The sequence below is a fragment of the Macaca fascicularis genome, chromosome 12, assembly GCF_037993035.2.
Source record: "Macaca fascicularis isolate 582-1 chromosome 12, T2T-MFA8v1.1".
In the NCBI taxonomy this organism is placed as follows: domain Eukaryota; kingdom Metazoa; phylum Chordata; class Mammalia; order Primates; family Cercopithecidae; genus Macaca; species Macaca fascicularis.
In genome coordinates, this window is record NC_088386.1 from 91,911,192 (window position 1) to 91,926,403 (window position 15,212).

General features: G+C 39.6%; 1 protein-coding gene across 7 annotated transcripts in view; it reads right to left on the bottom strand.

Annotated features, from left to right (window-relative positions):
- HECW2 (HECT, C2 and WW domain containing E3 ubiquitin protein ligase 2) overlaps positions 1-15,212 on the bottom strand; it is a 388,630-nt gene that overhangs the window by 76,693 nt on the left and 296,725 nt on the right. For all 7 annotated transcript variants that reach the window (XM_045367419.2, XM_015432516.3, XM_015432517.3 and 4 more), the window contains one exon: positions 2,971-3,105. In XM_045367419.2, coding sequence (XP_045223354.1) covers positions 2,971-3,105 — 135 coding nt within the window. The remainder of the gene's footprint in view (positions 1-2,970; positions 3,106-15,212) is intronic.

The window sequence follows — 15,212 nt, forward strand, 5'->3', positions numbered from 1 at the left end:
AATGTTTTTTTCGCTTCTGCTTTAGCATTTTTCCCCATATTACAGAAGTCTTTTAAGACAATAGTAGAACAGTAGTATAAGAGAGAATAAGAAAAAATAACATACTGCACTGGATTTATAAACTGGGATTTTGAAAACAGACTTTTATTCCACCCACAACCATTTGCAGCCCTTTTATCATATGGCATCACTTGGGTATTTGCTGAAGATTTTTCTAAAGACCCTAATGCTAAAAATATCCTCCCCACCCTCCACCGCTTGCTTGTCCTTTAAGAATGCTCTCACTCATTCTTCAAAGAGTAGTTCAAACAGCCCCTCCTCAACAAGGTCTTCCCTCTCCTTCAAGCCCAAGTAAAATACAACCTTCTCTGAGCTCCCACAGAACAAGCAGAACAAGCAGCTGCCATTGCAAACAGTTTATATTATTTGTCAATTATACCACAATAAAGCTAGAAAGATATAAATAAAAAGAAAAAAACATGATTATCTAAAGGTATATTTTTCTTTCCCAACTATTAAAAAAAGAAAATTTACAAAGCATTTTTCATTCATATTTTTATTCATTTGTAGTATGGTTTCATGTTTTCCTTGCCTATTAAGAATGCGGGAAATGTGTGGGCCAGGCGTGGTGGCTCACGCCTATAATCCCAGCACTTTGGGTGGCCAAGGCGGCTGGATCACAAGGTCAACAGATCGAGACCATCCTGGCCAACACGGTGAAACCCCATCTCTACTAAAAATACAAAAATTAGCCGGGTGTGGTGGCAGGCACCTATAGTCCCAGCTACTCGGGAGGCTGAAGCAGGAGAATTTCTTGAACCCGGGAGGCAGTGGTTGCAGTGAACCGAGATTGCACCACTGCACTCCTGCCTGGTAACAGAGCAAGACTCAGTCTCAAAAAAAAAAAAAAAAAAAAGAAAAAAGAAAAAGAAAAAGGATGCAGGAAATGTGTTATTTATTTGCATCCCTTATAACAGCAACCATTATGTTTCTTCATTGTAGTAGGTGTTTGGTGTTAGCTTGTTAGATGGAAAGGACATCAATCTTTCTACTGACTGGAATATTTGCTGAAGGAATACAAGATGGTGGCTGAAATGACTCATGTATGTAATTAGAAGTTTTCTCATCCTGCTTCTCTTGAGTTACTGGCTTTGAGGGATGAATACAGCTACTCTCTGGGGAGATCTGATCACTAAGTACAGATTGTTAGTCAGATATCTGATCATTTTGACACTCCAATATATACTTTCTCTCCTTACAGTATGTTGCCATGTCTCATCATTTCCCAGAAAAGCCAAAGGTCTTCTTTCTGAGACCTCAGTCCTTGTAACCAGACCAGCAGACAGTGGGCAATCCCTCGGAAGGGCAGCACTGCAAGATGTGCATGATTCCAACAGCCATGTCAGAAAGGACACTCCCCTGGAAGGTTTAACAACGTGGAGGGCTGGACGCTCAGTCTGTACGGAGTTATCTCTGGGCCACTGCTCAGTTTCCAGCCATAGGAGGAAAAGCCTTAACGTATCCCTTAGGGTCCCTCTCTCATAAAGGCTACTACTACTAGACCATGAAAATAATTCATGTTCTAAGGTGGAGGGGTTGAAAAAAAATGAAAGTATAGCTATTAATCTCATGTCTGTTTTCCCAGAAAAATAGTCCTGACTAGACCAAACAGCCAGCTTCATACTATGAAGTCATGATAAGGTGAGTGGTTAAAGGGCACGGGCTATGCAATAAAATATCAGACAGAGCCCTAATTGTGCTACACATCGCACACAAGGTCCAAAGGTGAGAGGTCTGTTCTGCTTTTAAGATGGAATGCTGTTAGCGACATTCAGTTCACCACTAATGGGTTACATGACAGCAAGGTAAAGATTTATTAGCTACTCATAAAACATAAATATTTTTGTACATATCTCATCCTGTAATATATTTGTATATCATTTTTATATGAGCTTCTCATGTGTACCCTTCTATATCTGCACTTACAACCAGTGAACACATGATGCATTGGAGCAAGTATGTAAATCATGAGGGGAAATTCCAAGAGCAGAATTTTGATGAATCAGATCCAGTTATTTACTGTATTCATATTTTTTCTTATGCAAAATATACGGCTACAAAGATATTTGATATACAATATAATATTGAAAACATGACATGCACATAGACACAGAAAAGGCATGTAAAGGCGGGTAAAGGATCCTAATTCTAAAGGGAATTTTCAGAGACAATGTGAATCAAGTGATGGTATATAATCAAATCATAAGCCCATAGGAAGGAGAAGAAAACTTGACTTAAGACATTTCTTTTATATATTTAAACTGCAAAAGGAAGAAGTGAAATAAGATTTTTTGTGTGTGTGGTTTTTTTTTTTTTTTTGGTTAGGATATTAGAGGGCCCTCATGTGGTTACCATTGGTGCCTGCAAACTGGTTAAGCAGTTTTTAGCAATTCTTAGTTCAGCCCATTTTCTCCAGGCACATAAAGTATATAAAACAACTCTCTCAAAAATATCCTAATTTTAAAGAATACTAGTGAGGATTCCATAATCCCATAGCCCTGGATGAATATTGTAATGTAATATAGAACACCTCACTTAAGAAATTCTATATTTAACCAAGTTATATTCATTTCTTCCTGTGAGGCTGAAAATGGGTGTGCAAACAGGCTTATCAGCTCCCCGTCTTGAACATTTTAGTACATTATCAACTCCCTCTCACCTTCGTCTGAGTCAAAAAATCTTAAATTTCTTCAGTTTTTCCTCACATATCCTACCTTTTTAAATTTGTGATTTAGGCTGTATGTATTTCCAGAGAAGCCCTGTCAACATTTGAAAGCTTTTCAGCCTCTAAATCAAACTCAAAAAAACAAAACAAAAAAATACTTAAAAAAAAAAATCCAATTCCTCAAACCATCACATTCTAGAAGCTTCTATCAACCAACAGGTCAGTCCCCAACATGCTTGACTCACCTCACCCGCACTGTGGCTGCGTTGCCTTGTCAGGTGTTGCCGATGAACCAGCGCACTTGTAGGTCTACTGCTCTGAAGTGGGAGTCGGGGATCAATGAAAGTGGTGGTACGGGAGTTGTGGTCCACAAAGAACGCCTAGGATACAATACACTGAGTCAAATACATGCCACTCACATGTCTTAGCTGAGCTATAACATCAGACGGTCAGGAAAAGACTCACTTCTGAGTCACGATCTTAGCTCTATTTTCTCATAATTTTCAATATTTGGGGAAATTTCTCCGTACCCCCACAGGACAGATCACATTAGAGAAAGCCAAGCTTAGATGAGATCCAGAACGAAGAGAGCAGGAAGGAACATTATGCTTGGTTTTAGGAAATACTCTACAAGATAGTCATCAAAGATATGATCTGAGAAGGAAGCCAGAAGAATGGACATTTGGGCTTCTCTTAACTGACGGTCTTTGAGCTCTTACTATCATAGGTGGTTATTATAAAGTTCTTACCACCTTGAAACTTTTAAACATCATTGACTTCTCTTCTTTTTTCCTTCTCCTATACAGCAAGCCACCAAATCCTTCTCATTTTCTCACTGTAGTATCCTCTATTTGTCCCCTCCCAGCCTGAACACCACCCCATTATTTTGGGACTTTATTTTATGTGTATAAGTACTGGTGGTTTCTCAGCTGCTCCACATCTCTATCACCGTAGTCATTTAACTGGCCCATTACTACAGGAATATTCTTTCTAAATACATCAATTACACACCACCCAATCCAAAGCTTCTTGTGACTATCCATTGTCCACAGAAAATACATTCCCACTCTTTGGTCAGTTTTTCATGACTCTTTAACAGTCTGCCTACATGCCTTTCCAGTTTAGTCACCCATTACACACCCATTCAAATTCATCACATACTGTCTAGAACTTTGGGCAAGCCACTTAAGTTCTCTGAGCTATATATTTCTTACAAAAACCTGTCTCTTTCATTCCTAACAAACATTTCTCCCCCACAATGTGTTAGAAGAGTGGAAGCCATGTCTGGCATGATCACTGTAGAATCTCTGGTAACATGAAATCAGGAATGAGCATAAACCATTTACCTCAGCATTGCAGTAACATGAAATACAATGTAGCAAAGCATTTTTTGGTCTATTTGTTTAATTCTAAAACTATACAAGTGCTATCTATCATTATCCTTAGGGGCCCAATGTTGTAAGTTTTCAAAGTAAAATTTACTCAAGGTAATAATGAAACCCATTATCTTAAGTACAATTAGAAATTGTAAGTTTTCCATGATCAGATAGTTAATTAGGTCATCAAAGATGAAAGGGGCTATTAGGAGAGCCAGGAGACTCAGTACCTATAAACCAAGTGTCAAGGCACATGATGTATGCCAAATAACAGGCAAAAAGAACTGACCTTTCAAATCGATGGAGCTCAGTTAACAAAGTACCTTAACACCTAGAGATGAAGCTATCTAGGCAAATGCCAGAGGCAGATAGTATATTTATGCCTATTTAGAAACCTACTTTCCCATTACGGAACCAAATGTTTCATATGGAACTGTATGTACATCATTAAGAAATGGGGCAGGTCCCATATAGAAAACATTTTTACATCTTTATAAAGAAATAACTTTAAGCAATGGATGTACCAGAAAACAAAGCAGAAAAATGGACAGAACAGGAATCTTTCCCAGTCCTTTCTCTTACTATCCAATTTCTGGGTACAAAAAATAAAGGCTTTGTGTGACATTTTGTCATCAGCCTTACATCCTGGGTAATGTTTCCTCTTCACTAACCTTGGGTGAAACATCCTTCTTCTCAGGTCTTGGAAAAAGTACTCCAGTGATAAAACCTGTGTGGACTTGCATTGACAGGTTCTGACCCCAAATGTCACATTGGTCCCATTTGGTTTGTGCTTCTAATACAATTGTCCACTATTTCTGCCACTATTCAAAATGTCATAAAATAGCAATTAAATTATTTTGTACCAATGGATGTGGCTAATACCTATTTTTAAATAATACATATTAGAACCAAACCCATATCCTCTTTATGTAAATGGAGAGTAACAAGCTTTTATTACTAACACAATCCTATTAACCATCTTGTTTAAGGGAAAAATACAAAGAGCATAAATTAGAATGGCCTATTTACCTAATTTCTCAGGAATGTTTTGAAGGGATGGGTGGTCATTAACGGTACAATGATGCACTTGTAATTATAAAGACAAATGGGTGTCTACATGTAGGTCAACCGTGATTTGCATGTAGTGTCATAGCCTAATGTGATTTTAAGAGGCTTGTCTAAAATCCATTCTCAAAAGAACTATACTGCAAAAGCCTTGAGAGTAGTGACTCTATCTTACTCACTCTGTTATCCCCAATAGCTTTTAGGGTTGTGCCTGGAAGAAAGAGGGTGCTCAGATAAAAACAAATTGCCAAAAACTTGAATTTCCAACCAAAATACAAGGAGACAACTAACAATTAACTAACCAAGTGTTAAAAAGCATGTTCTTGGGCCAGGTGCGATGGCTCACATCTGTAATCCCAGCACTTTGGAAGGCTGAGGTGGGTGGATTGCTTGAGCTCAGAAGTTCGAGGCCAGCCTGGGCAACATGGCAAAACCCTGTCTCTACAAAATACTCAAAAATTATCCAGGCACGCGATGGCGGACACCTGTAGTCCCAGCTACTTGGGAGGCTGAAGTGAGAGGATCATTTGAGCCTGGGAGGTGGTGATTGCAGTGAGTCAAGGTTGCACCACTGCACTCCAGCCTGGGTAGGTGATAGAGTGAGACCCCATGTAAAAAAAAAAAAAAAAAAAAAAAAGCACGTTCTTTTACAAAAATACTGAAGATTTGGGGGAAAAAAAATTGAGGGAAGCTAAAGACCCTAAAACCACAAACAGAAGATTTTAAAAATCCCATTGTAAATATGGATAAAGTACCAGGTTAAAAATTGAGAAGTAGGAGGCAACATAATGATTAAATGCTTGGAATTTGGAAAAAGACAAGCCTGGTTCTGAGCTCTAGTTTGCTACTTGCTAGTAATGCCACTTTGGGCAAACTAGTTAAAATTTTTAAACCTCGGTTTCTTTTCCTGTTAAATGGGGATCATAACTACATTAAAGGAAGGTTAACTGAGATGGTTCATATGAATTTTTGAGCATGCTGCCTGTGACACCTCAAGTATGAGGTACTATTATTATCACAAATAATAGTTTTCTTTTCTGAAACCATTTCCTAAGGATCACAATGTTTCTTGCTAAAGCCCATATACAAGGCTCAAAAAAAGGAGGACCAGTGAAAACTGTTTATTACCAGGCTCCTTGTAAGTATGTGTGGCCAAGACTAAGTTCTGACCAGTAAGATGTAAAACATGGTACTTCTGGGAAATCTCCTGGTGAAGGACAGATGATCCCTCGTTCTGTTCTTCGCCTATCTTACTCTCTGAAACACAAATTTAATAGTGGAGCTCCAGTAGCCATACTGAACCATGGGGATTGTTGAGGAAAAGAGTCAAACTCTGTAAAATACTTGAAGAGATTTATTCTGAGCCAAGCATGAGTGGCCAATGGCTTGTGACACAGCCCTCAAGAGATCCTGAGAATGTCTACCCAAGGTAGACTTGGTGTTATACATTTTAGAGAGGGCTAAGGCACCAAAAACACATGCAAGATATATGTTAGTTCAGTCTGGAAAGGCAAGACAACTGGAAGTAGGGGTGGGGGCGATTCTAGGTCATAGGGAGATTCAAAGATTTTCTGTTCGGCAGTTGGTTATTATCTAAAGATCTGGATGGAATCAATAGAAAGGAATGTCTGGGTTATGATGAGGGTTGTGGAGACCAAGGTTTTATCATGCAGATGAAGCCTCCAGGTAGCAGGCTTCAGAGACAAAACGCTGTAAATATTTCTTATCAGACTCAAAGGGTCTGTTCTATCAGTCTTAAGGTCTCTGTTGTGTTAACGCCGGTCAGCTGTGAGGCATATCCAACCCCCCCCCCACTTTCCATCACGGCCTGAACTAGCTTTTTTAGGTTAACTTTGGAATGTCCTTGGATGAGAGGAGGGGTGCATTCAGATGGCTTAGGGGCTTAGAATTTTATTTTTGGTTTACAAGATGAAGAATGGCTGAGCAAAAAGTTGGAAGGAGCGGTCGGGCGCAGTGGCTCACACCTCTAATCCCAGCACTTTGGTAGGCCAAGGTGGGCGGATCACGAGGTTAGGAGATCGAGACCATCCTGGCTAACATGGTGAAACCTCGTCTCTACTAGAAATATACAAAAAAATTAGCCAGGAGTGGTGGCGGGCACTTGTAGTCCCAGCTACTCGGGAGGCTGAGGCAGGAGAATGGTGTGAACCCAGAAGGCAGAGGTTGCAGTCAGCAGAGATCGTGCCACTGCACCCCAGCCTGGGTGACAGAGCAAGACTCCATCTCAAAAAAAAAAAAAAAGTTGGAAGGAGCTGGGGCTCTCACAACATGATGAACTCCCTGGTCAACCCTAGACTGCCTACCTCTGAACATCTTTATGGGAGAGAATGCACTTTTTTTTTTTTTTTTTTTGAGATGGAGTCTTGCTTTGTTGCCCAGGCTGGAGCACAGTGGCACCATCTTGGCTCTCTGCAACCTCTGCCTCCCAGGTTTAAGTGACTCTCCTGCCTCAGCCTCCCAAGTAGCTGGAATTACAAGCACACACCACCACACTACCACACCTAATTTTTTGTATTTTTAGTAGAGACAGGGTTTCACCATGTTGCCCAGGCTGGTGTTGAACTCCTGACCTCAGATGATCCACCTGCCTCAGACTCTCAAAGTGTTGGGATTACAGGCGTGAGCCACCATGCCCGGCAAGAATACAATCTTGTACATTAAAATGTATATGGGTTTTGCACCACAATACAGTTAAATCAAATCCTACTGGAAACACTAAAGTTTCCACACTGCAGAGGAAAGACAGTCTCTCTAAAAGAAAAATCAGAAAACACCATTATATGTAGGGATTTTCCCTATTTGGTGAATAGTGATATATCTATCATTCACCTTTAATACAGTTAGAATACAATTCCCAATTTAAGTAAAATGTACAGTTGGGAATTTATCAAGCTGGGATTTGAACCCATATTTCTGTCTGACCCCAAAGCCCAATGAGCAATACCTTTTCCCCCACCTCTCTTCTTTTCATACATCATCTCCTTTTTTCCATTCTGCTTTCTGCCTACCATCTTTTCCTTTTTATGTTCTTCCCACTCCCCTCACACCTTATATCATACTTTATTTTAGGAAAACATTTCAGTAGGTATTGAATGAGACTGACAGTAACAGCCACTCACAGTGCTTGGCCTCACCAGTTTCAACACTGCAAAATTTCAAGTGGAAAGACTGCTACTGATCCTAGACAGCATGCTCTACATACTATGCCCAATTCTCATTGCTAATCTGTTGGAAAGATGGCCATGGGTGGAAAATAGGTCCTATTTGTATCCCACAAGGGGATCTATTTCAGAGTCAAATGGAATGTGTATATTGTTTACACATGCTTTTTATGTCTGCCAAGTACTTGGGGGAAAAGTCTTGATTAAGACCTCCATCAAAGCCACACAGCTAGGGCACTGACTGAATATAGCACTTCTAAGGAGCAATCCCTTGGTGTAAGTTTTGGCTCCGCTCTGGACCCACTGTGTGACCTTGGACAGATGTCCTTAGAGCTTTGCTTTATTCACTTAAAGGAGATTACTCAGGTCACAGTTGAATTGTGAAAAATAGATTCTACTTTAAAACGAAGAGGAGAGCACGCAAAGTCCAAGCATGGCATTTCTATTTGTGACACACATATCAATTATGTCAGGAAAATGGATCACTTTCCCACAGGAAGTGCCACCTAGTTCAAGCCAGCAATGAAGCTGACCTAGTAAATTTGGATCACTTTATGTCACAATTTTTGAATAGCCTTCAATTATTTATGAAAGTATCTACCATGTATTAATAAATACTGTCTAGAGGAGAGTATGTTGATAATGCGGACATGAAAAAAAGAAATCGTATGGAAAAATAGATCATTTTCACATTGGTCACTAGTAAAGCAAATTTTGAACAACATTGATTCCCTAATGCTAAGTTTCATTAAGGAAATTCACTCAAGCTTTACAGTGCTGGGCCAACTAACAACTCAAAAACTGAAAGGAATGCAAATACACAAACTTGAATCTCATTTTTTAAAATGTCTACCCTTTCACAGCTTCGGGGCATAGTCAGAGTCAAAAAATATGGGTTAGTTGGAGCCAAGTGGTATTTTAGTGAAGCCAAACAAAATACAATTTTTTCTTTACACAATTCTTTCTTTCATTCTTTCTTTTTTTAAAAAAACAACAAACTCCTATTATTTTAAGAAAAGAAAAAACCATCACTATTTATGAAGAAATACCAATCTCAGGCTCAACAAATCTAAGTTAAAGAAGTTTGAAATTGTTTCCAGTTACTATTTTGCCACTAAGGAATACATATTAAAAGGCTATGTAAACAAAATAAAACAAAAAGTGCTTGCAACTATGCTACAGAAAGACAGAACATCTGATCTTCCATTTTTCTTTCTATAAACAGTGATGGAAACAGTGAAAGGACAATAATTGATAAGCCAGAAGCACTATGTATTGTATCTATTCTGAATTCTGGTTTCTTAGCCTACAAAGTCTTAGAAGTGCTCAAATAAGGGCTCATTGTAATCTACTTTCATTTTCTAAAGATTGTATTTACTTACCCATTCTCTTCCTTCCAACTTATAACTCTCTTCTCAGCTTCTGGCTCCTTCCCCCAAGATTCTCCCAGTTATAAGGAATAAACAAGCTATTATTTTCTCTACATTATATCTTAGACAAACTCTGTCACAAATAGTGGAGATGAAAAGGGCTGAATGATACAGCTTATCCTCAGTAAAAAATCGTCATGCTAACTTGGTTCTTTTGAAGGAATCAGTAGTCCCAATTATTTCATGACATCTGTATAAGTCACAAAAACGGTTATAGAAAAGTATTACATTTAACTGCTATGACTGTAGCTCTAAAGGTGCTAGGAGAGGAAACAGAGATTTGTGGTACTTGGGCCAGAGTCCTGAAAACAGACGATTAGTAGCTGTGGACAAATATAATATAAGTACCACACTTTGATGTAAAATGTTAGCTAAGGGAGTGGTATTTTATGTGTTGGGAGTGACAGTATTTAGGTATTCAACCTAACGTAAGAGGGGAGCCAGTGGTATGTTGGAGATAGCTTGTACCAGCTCGTGAAAGCTAACTGTAATTTTAAGGAATTCTGTGAGCAGGTTGATGTGATGCTGACAGCATGTAACTGACCATGTTGGGAGAATTTACACCATGAAAATTGGCAAGTGCTACAAATCAGCCCTCCTCCCCACCTGCCCCAGAGAGCAGATTGTTCAACATTTCCCAGCTTACAGCTGTGGAACACTGGGAATATAGTTATCCAAATTATCACATTTCAGGTGGAGTAGAAGGGCATTACCATGAAATGTTGAAATCATATATATATATATATATATATGTATGTATGTATGTAACCCATGCAGGTCATAAAGACAACTGTTAAAAAAGAAAAGGCAAAAGCCATCTCTGTACTTAGGCAATTTCTTCAAGATTCCATGAGTCTACCATTTTACTCAGAAATTTATTCATAAAACTGATCTCTGCTCTATTCTCTCATTCAAAAAGGTACATAACCCCTAGACAGTTTATTTTTGCCATTTGCCTTCTATGTATACTTATGCATTATTTTTTTCTAACATATTTTTACCTTTTAAAATAGACAAGAAGTCCTTAAAAACCAAGTGCTATCTATCAATTTATAGTTTAATTCCATCAACAGCTAGATTGCTGCATAACTTAAGGTAATTAAACCAGGTGCCCACCACAAGAGGTATTTGTTGTTTCCAAGCAATTAAAAATGTATCACAAAAGTAACAAATGTGGTGGTCAAGTAGACAACGTATTTTTCAAAATGTAGCACTTATCTTGCTAAGAGACTTTTGAAATTATAGTAAGTTGTGGCCTCCAAATATTAAGTTGCACTTTACTCAATGAGCTAAATAGGACTTGACCCAGTAAATACTTGCCATCGGCTTCATGCAAGATTGAAACCAGGGTCTAGGTCATTACTGAAACAACTGTAGCCACACAGGCTATTAGGGTCTGGTAAAATGAGAATTCTCCAATCGGCCCAGCCTGTGGTAATTTCTACCATACAAATATTTGTTCTGTTCTAAAATCTGTCCTCGTGACCATAGCTGCTATTTGCTGTGGTTCTCAAAGTTGAGTATTTGGACCATTCTGATACTTAAACTCCCAATCTGACACCCCAAGTCAAAACCTCTAGAGTTACAAAGCTTGGACATAGAAATGGAAGCCAATTTAGCTGGGAGATATTGTAACACATGATTTCTGAAGGGAAAAACACAAGAAACTATGGGAAAGATATTTCACTTTAAATAAGAAGATGGTTCCCATTATACATTTTTTTTTTTTTTAAATCCCATGACATGTATGATATGTCACTTATAAAGGTCAAAGTTTCTTTGCATCTCGATTTAGGCCCAAAGAGAATAATGCGGGGAAAAAACCCTGAGTTAATATTGTTTGAGAGTCTAAAGCAAAGAGGCAGGGGGAAATAGTCCATATTTAACATCTTAAAGGGAATTTTTTAAAAAACAGAGACTTTTTGGCCGGGCGCGGTGGCTCACGCCTGTAATCCCAGCACTTTGGGAGGCCAAGGCGGGCGGATCACAAAGTCAGGAGATCGAGATCATCCTGACTAACACAGTGAAACCCCGTCTCTACAAAAAAATACAAAAAATTAGCCGGGCATGGTGGCGGGCGCCTGTAGTCCCAGCTAGTTGGGAGGCTGAGGCAGGAGAAAGGCGTGAACCTGGGAGGTGGAGCTTGCAGTGAGCCCGCGCCACTGCACTCCAGCCTGGGTGACAGAGCAAGACTCCATCTCAAAAAAAAAAAGAAGACGAAAAAGACTTTTTTCCCCCCCAAAATTGAATCAAATAAGCCCATTATGTAAACTTGAGAAATAACAACTTTCACAGTTTTGTTTACTCATTATCCAAGTCATTTTGTAGCATTCTCTCAGTTTAACTCTCTGCAGTGTAGTATCCACTGATTTCATTGAATTGTTATGTTTCTCCTGAAATTCACTCATTATTTCTTCACAGGAACCAGAAATACCCACCTGGTGCTTTCCTGTCTCTGTGCCTTTACTTTGGGTGTTTTCCCCACCCCATTCCTATTTTTTCTCTCCTCCAAAATCTCTTTTAACCAAACTTCAACCCCTCATTTAAAGCTCACCTCAAATACTGCTGTTACTATGAAAACTTTCCAGGTATCTCATGCCAGAAATAAGTCATTCGACAGTGGACCCTTGCATAGCACAAACCAGTGCTAAGGCGCACATTCTTTTATAATTCAAAGAAGAGGCATTTAGGGTAAAAGAGCAATGTTTAGGAAAGGAATGGTTAGTGGCTTTACACAGGCAGGGCATGATTTTGTGCCAAAGTGTGGATCTGATTTCAGTTCCAGTTCTAAGTTATTTGGCTTTCAAGAATGTTTCTAAAACCTTACTTTCATGATCATGGCTGATGGAGAATACAACCACCAGAGTAGCTGTCCACTGGTACAGCAAGAGAATAAATCCACTGAGACACCACAGTATCAGAGCACTCATCGTAGAGAAACAGAGAACATTCCACGTCATTATACAGGTGTAAGGCAGGAGCAAACAGCCCAGGCCAGACGACCCTGCAGCAATCAAGAACGACGTGGACAGCAAAGAACTGTAACACCAAAAAGAAACCCTGCTGTGAAAATACCAGACCGCCATGGTTAAGGGAGACCAGCAGTTCCTTAAGAGGAGGAATAGGACGCTGACATGAATTCTACAGTATATCACTTTTACATCATCATGTATTTCCTATAAGAGTAAGGATTCGTCAATTAACAAATCTGTATCATTTTCACGAAATGCCAAACTGATGAAACTTTTTAGTTACTGTTCTATATAGATCCCTGCTTCTACCTCTAAATTTCAGTAAATTATGAATGATAATAATACCTACCTTACAAATTATCAGGAGGCTCCCACAGCATCCTGCCAAACCCTTACTATCTTCATTATAATTGCTGAAGCTATCCCTTCACCCTCCTTACTGGTGAGAGGCAGGAGAAGAGCACAGACTCTGGAGCTGGACTGCCTGGGTTCAAATCCAATTCCACCACTTACTAATTGTGGGACCTTGGTCAATTCACTTAATCACGCTGTGCCTCAGTTTCCTCTTCCATATAATGTCGATAAAAATAGCACCTATCTCCAGGCTGCTGTGAGCACTAAATGAACTGGCCCAGGGGCAATGCTACACACTCCAGAATGCTACATTAAGTGGTAAATTTTTATCATTGTTAGCACAATGGTGCACACCTCAGAAGTGTTGCTGAATGACTAAATAAGTGAAAACACGAAAGGAAGATGTTACACTAGAGAAGACAAGATGGAGGCAAATTTTAGCCTGAGAACATTCCTGTTAAGCATCATTTCCTTTCATGTAGATGAGGATATGGACATCCTGTTCCACATCAACTCTAAAAATCAGTTATCACTGTGGGAAAATAACTTCATAATAGTTAATAGCTTTTGATGTTGTATTACACGAAAAATGTTTTCTCCGTTCAAATGTTCTAGAAGCACAGCAACTCATTTTTAAAAGGGGTTAGCCAGGCAGGGTGGCACGTGCCTATAGTTCCAGCTACTGGGGAGGCTGAAGTGGGAGGAGTGCTCGAGCCCAGGAGTTCTGGACTACAGTGTGCTATGCCAATCAGGTGTCCACACTAAGTTCCCCATCAATATGGTGACCTCCTAGGAGTTGGAGATCACCAGGTTGCCTAAGGTGGGAGGGACCAGCCCAGGTTGGAAATGGCACAGGTTGAAACTACCATGCTGATCAGTAGTGGGATCATGTCTGTGAATAGCCACTGTACTCCAGCCTGGGCAACACAGCAAGATCCAGTCTCTTAAAATAAATATTATTAAATTCAATTAAAAGGGGCTAAAATTCCGGGGTTGAAAGAAAACCTATTAGCTGCCTATTCATAAGACAGGAGACAGGACTCCTAACATGCTGCCCAAAGCAGAGTCGCCAGATAGACCAAGCGCCAGCCTTCCTGAATGTTCCTTTACGTTATTTTAATCTACCGGAAGCTGGTGACTTGGAAAGAAACTTACATAGGAGAATCACACAGAGATAAACTTGCTTTAGTTAAGGTATCCAGCTTAGCTAAAAATCGTATTAAAGTCTTAATGCATGACAGAGAGAGATCAGGCTAAAGTGATAAGCTTTTGGGTCTGTCTACTAATCTGTCTTGTCCACAAGGCAGGGGTCCTTCAAGTCTTTCACCCCAAACAGCATTCTAATGTAAAAGCCAGCAGCAGATTGTGAGGTCAGCTCTCTACCAGCCTACACTCAAGGTTCTGTACAATGCCAACTTCAAGTTGTAACACCCAGATTAGTAAAAACATCCCCAGAGAATAGGACGTTTTGGATAGTCATGTCATGAACATTGTTGAGATAATGTTTACTCCTGTTTAACCACCAAAACTTTTATAAAAGCTATGAGACAGAACTTGTTCTTAAGAATACATTACAACTCTTCTTCAATAGTATCCTAAATGTAATTGAAACTTTTTTCAAGGTCCAGGGGTTAGTAAAAGAACCTCTCTCCTAAAGTGTGTCTGGCAAGTTATGACTGGCAAGAAGGGACTAACCCCTGCCTTAACAAGTTAAATCTCAACACAGAGCAGAAACAGATGCAGCATTATCCATTATCTTAACTTGGGTTTTCCCTGGACCTCTGATTCTCTAATGAACACAGCTCCCTCATTCACGATTTCAGGTAAAATCTTGTCAGAGTTGAAAACAGATGAATTCTTGTTGTGCTACTACTCTTTAATACCCAGGTATAATACTACCAGTATTTTTCAAAGTCCTTACTTGGACCATCTATGCCCTTCCATCCAACGGAACATTTACAGACACTGGGCTCTCAGGCTGTTGAACCAAATGCAGTACCAGCAAAGCCGTATCTTCCCCTGGTGTCCCTGCTTCCAGCGTAGTGTTCTGGAAAGGCTTCTCTGTCATGCCCATTTGACTCTAATTCAGTGTCATTTTACCTGTGGTC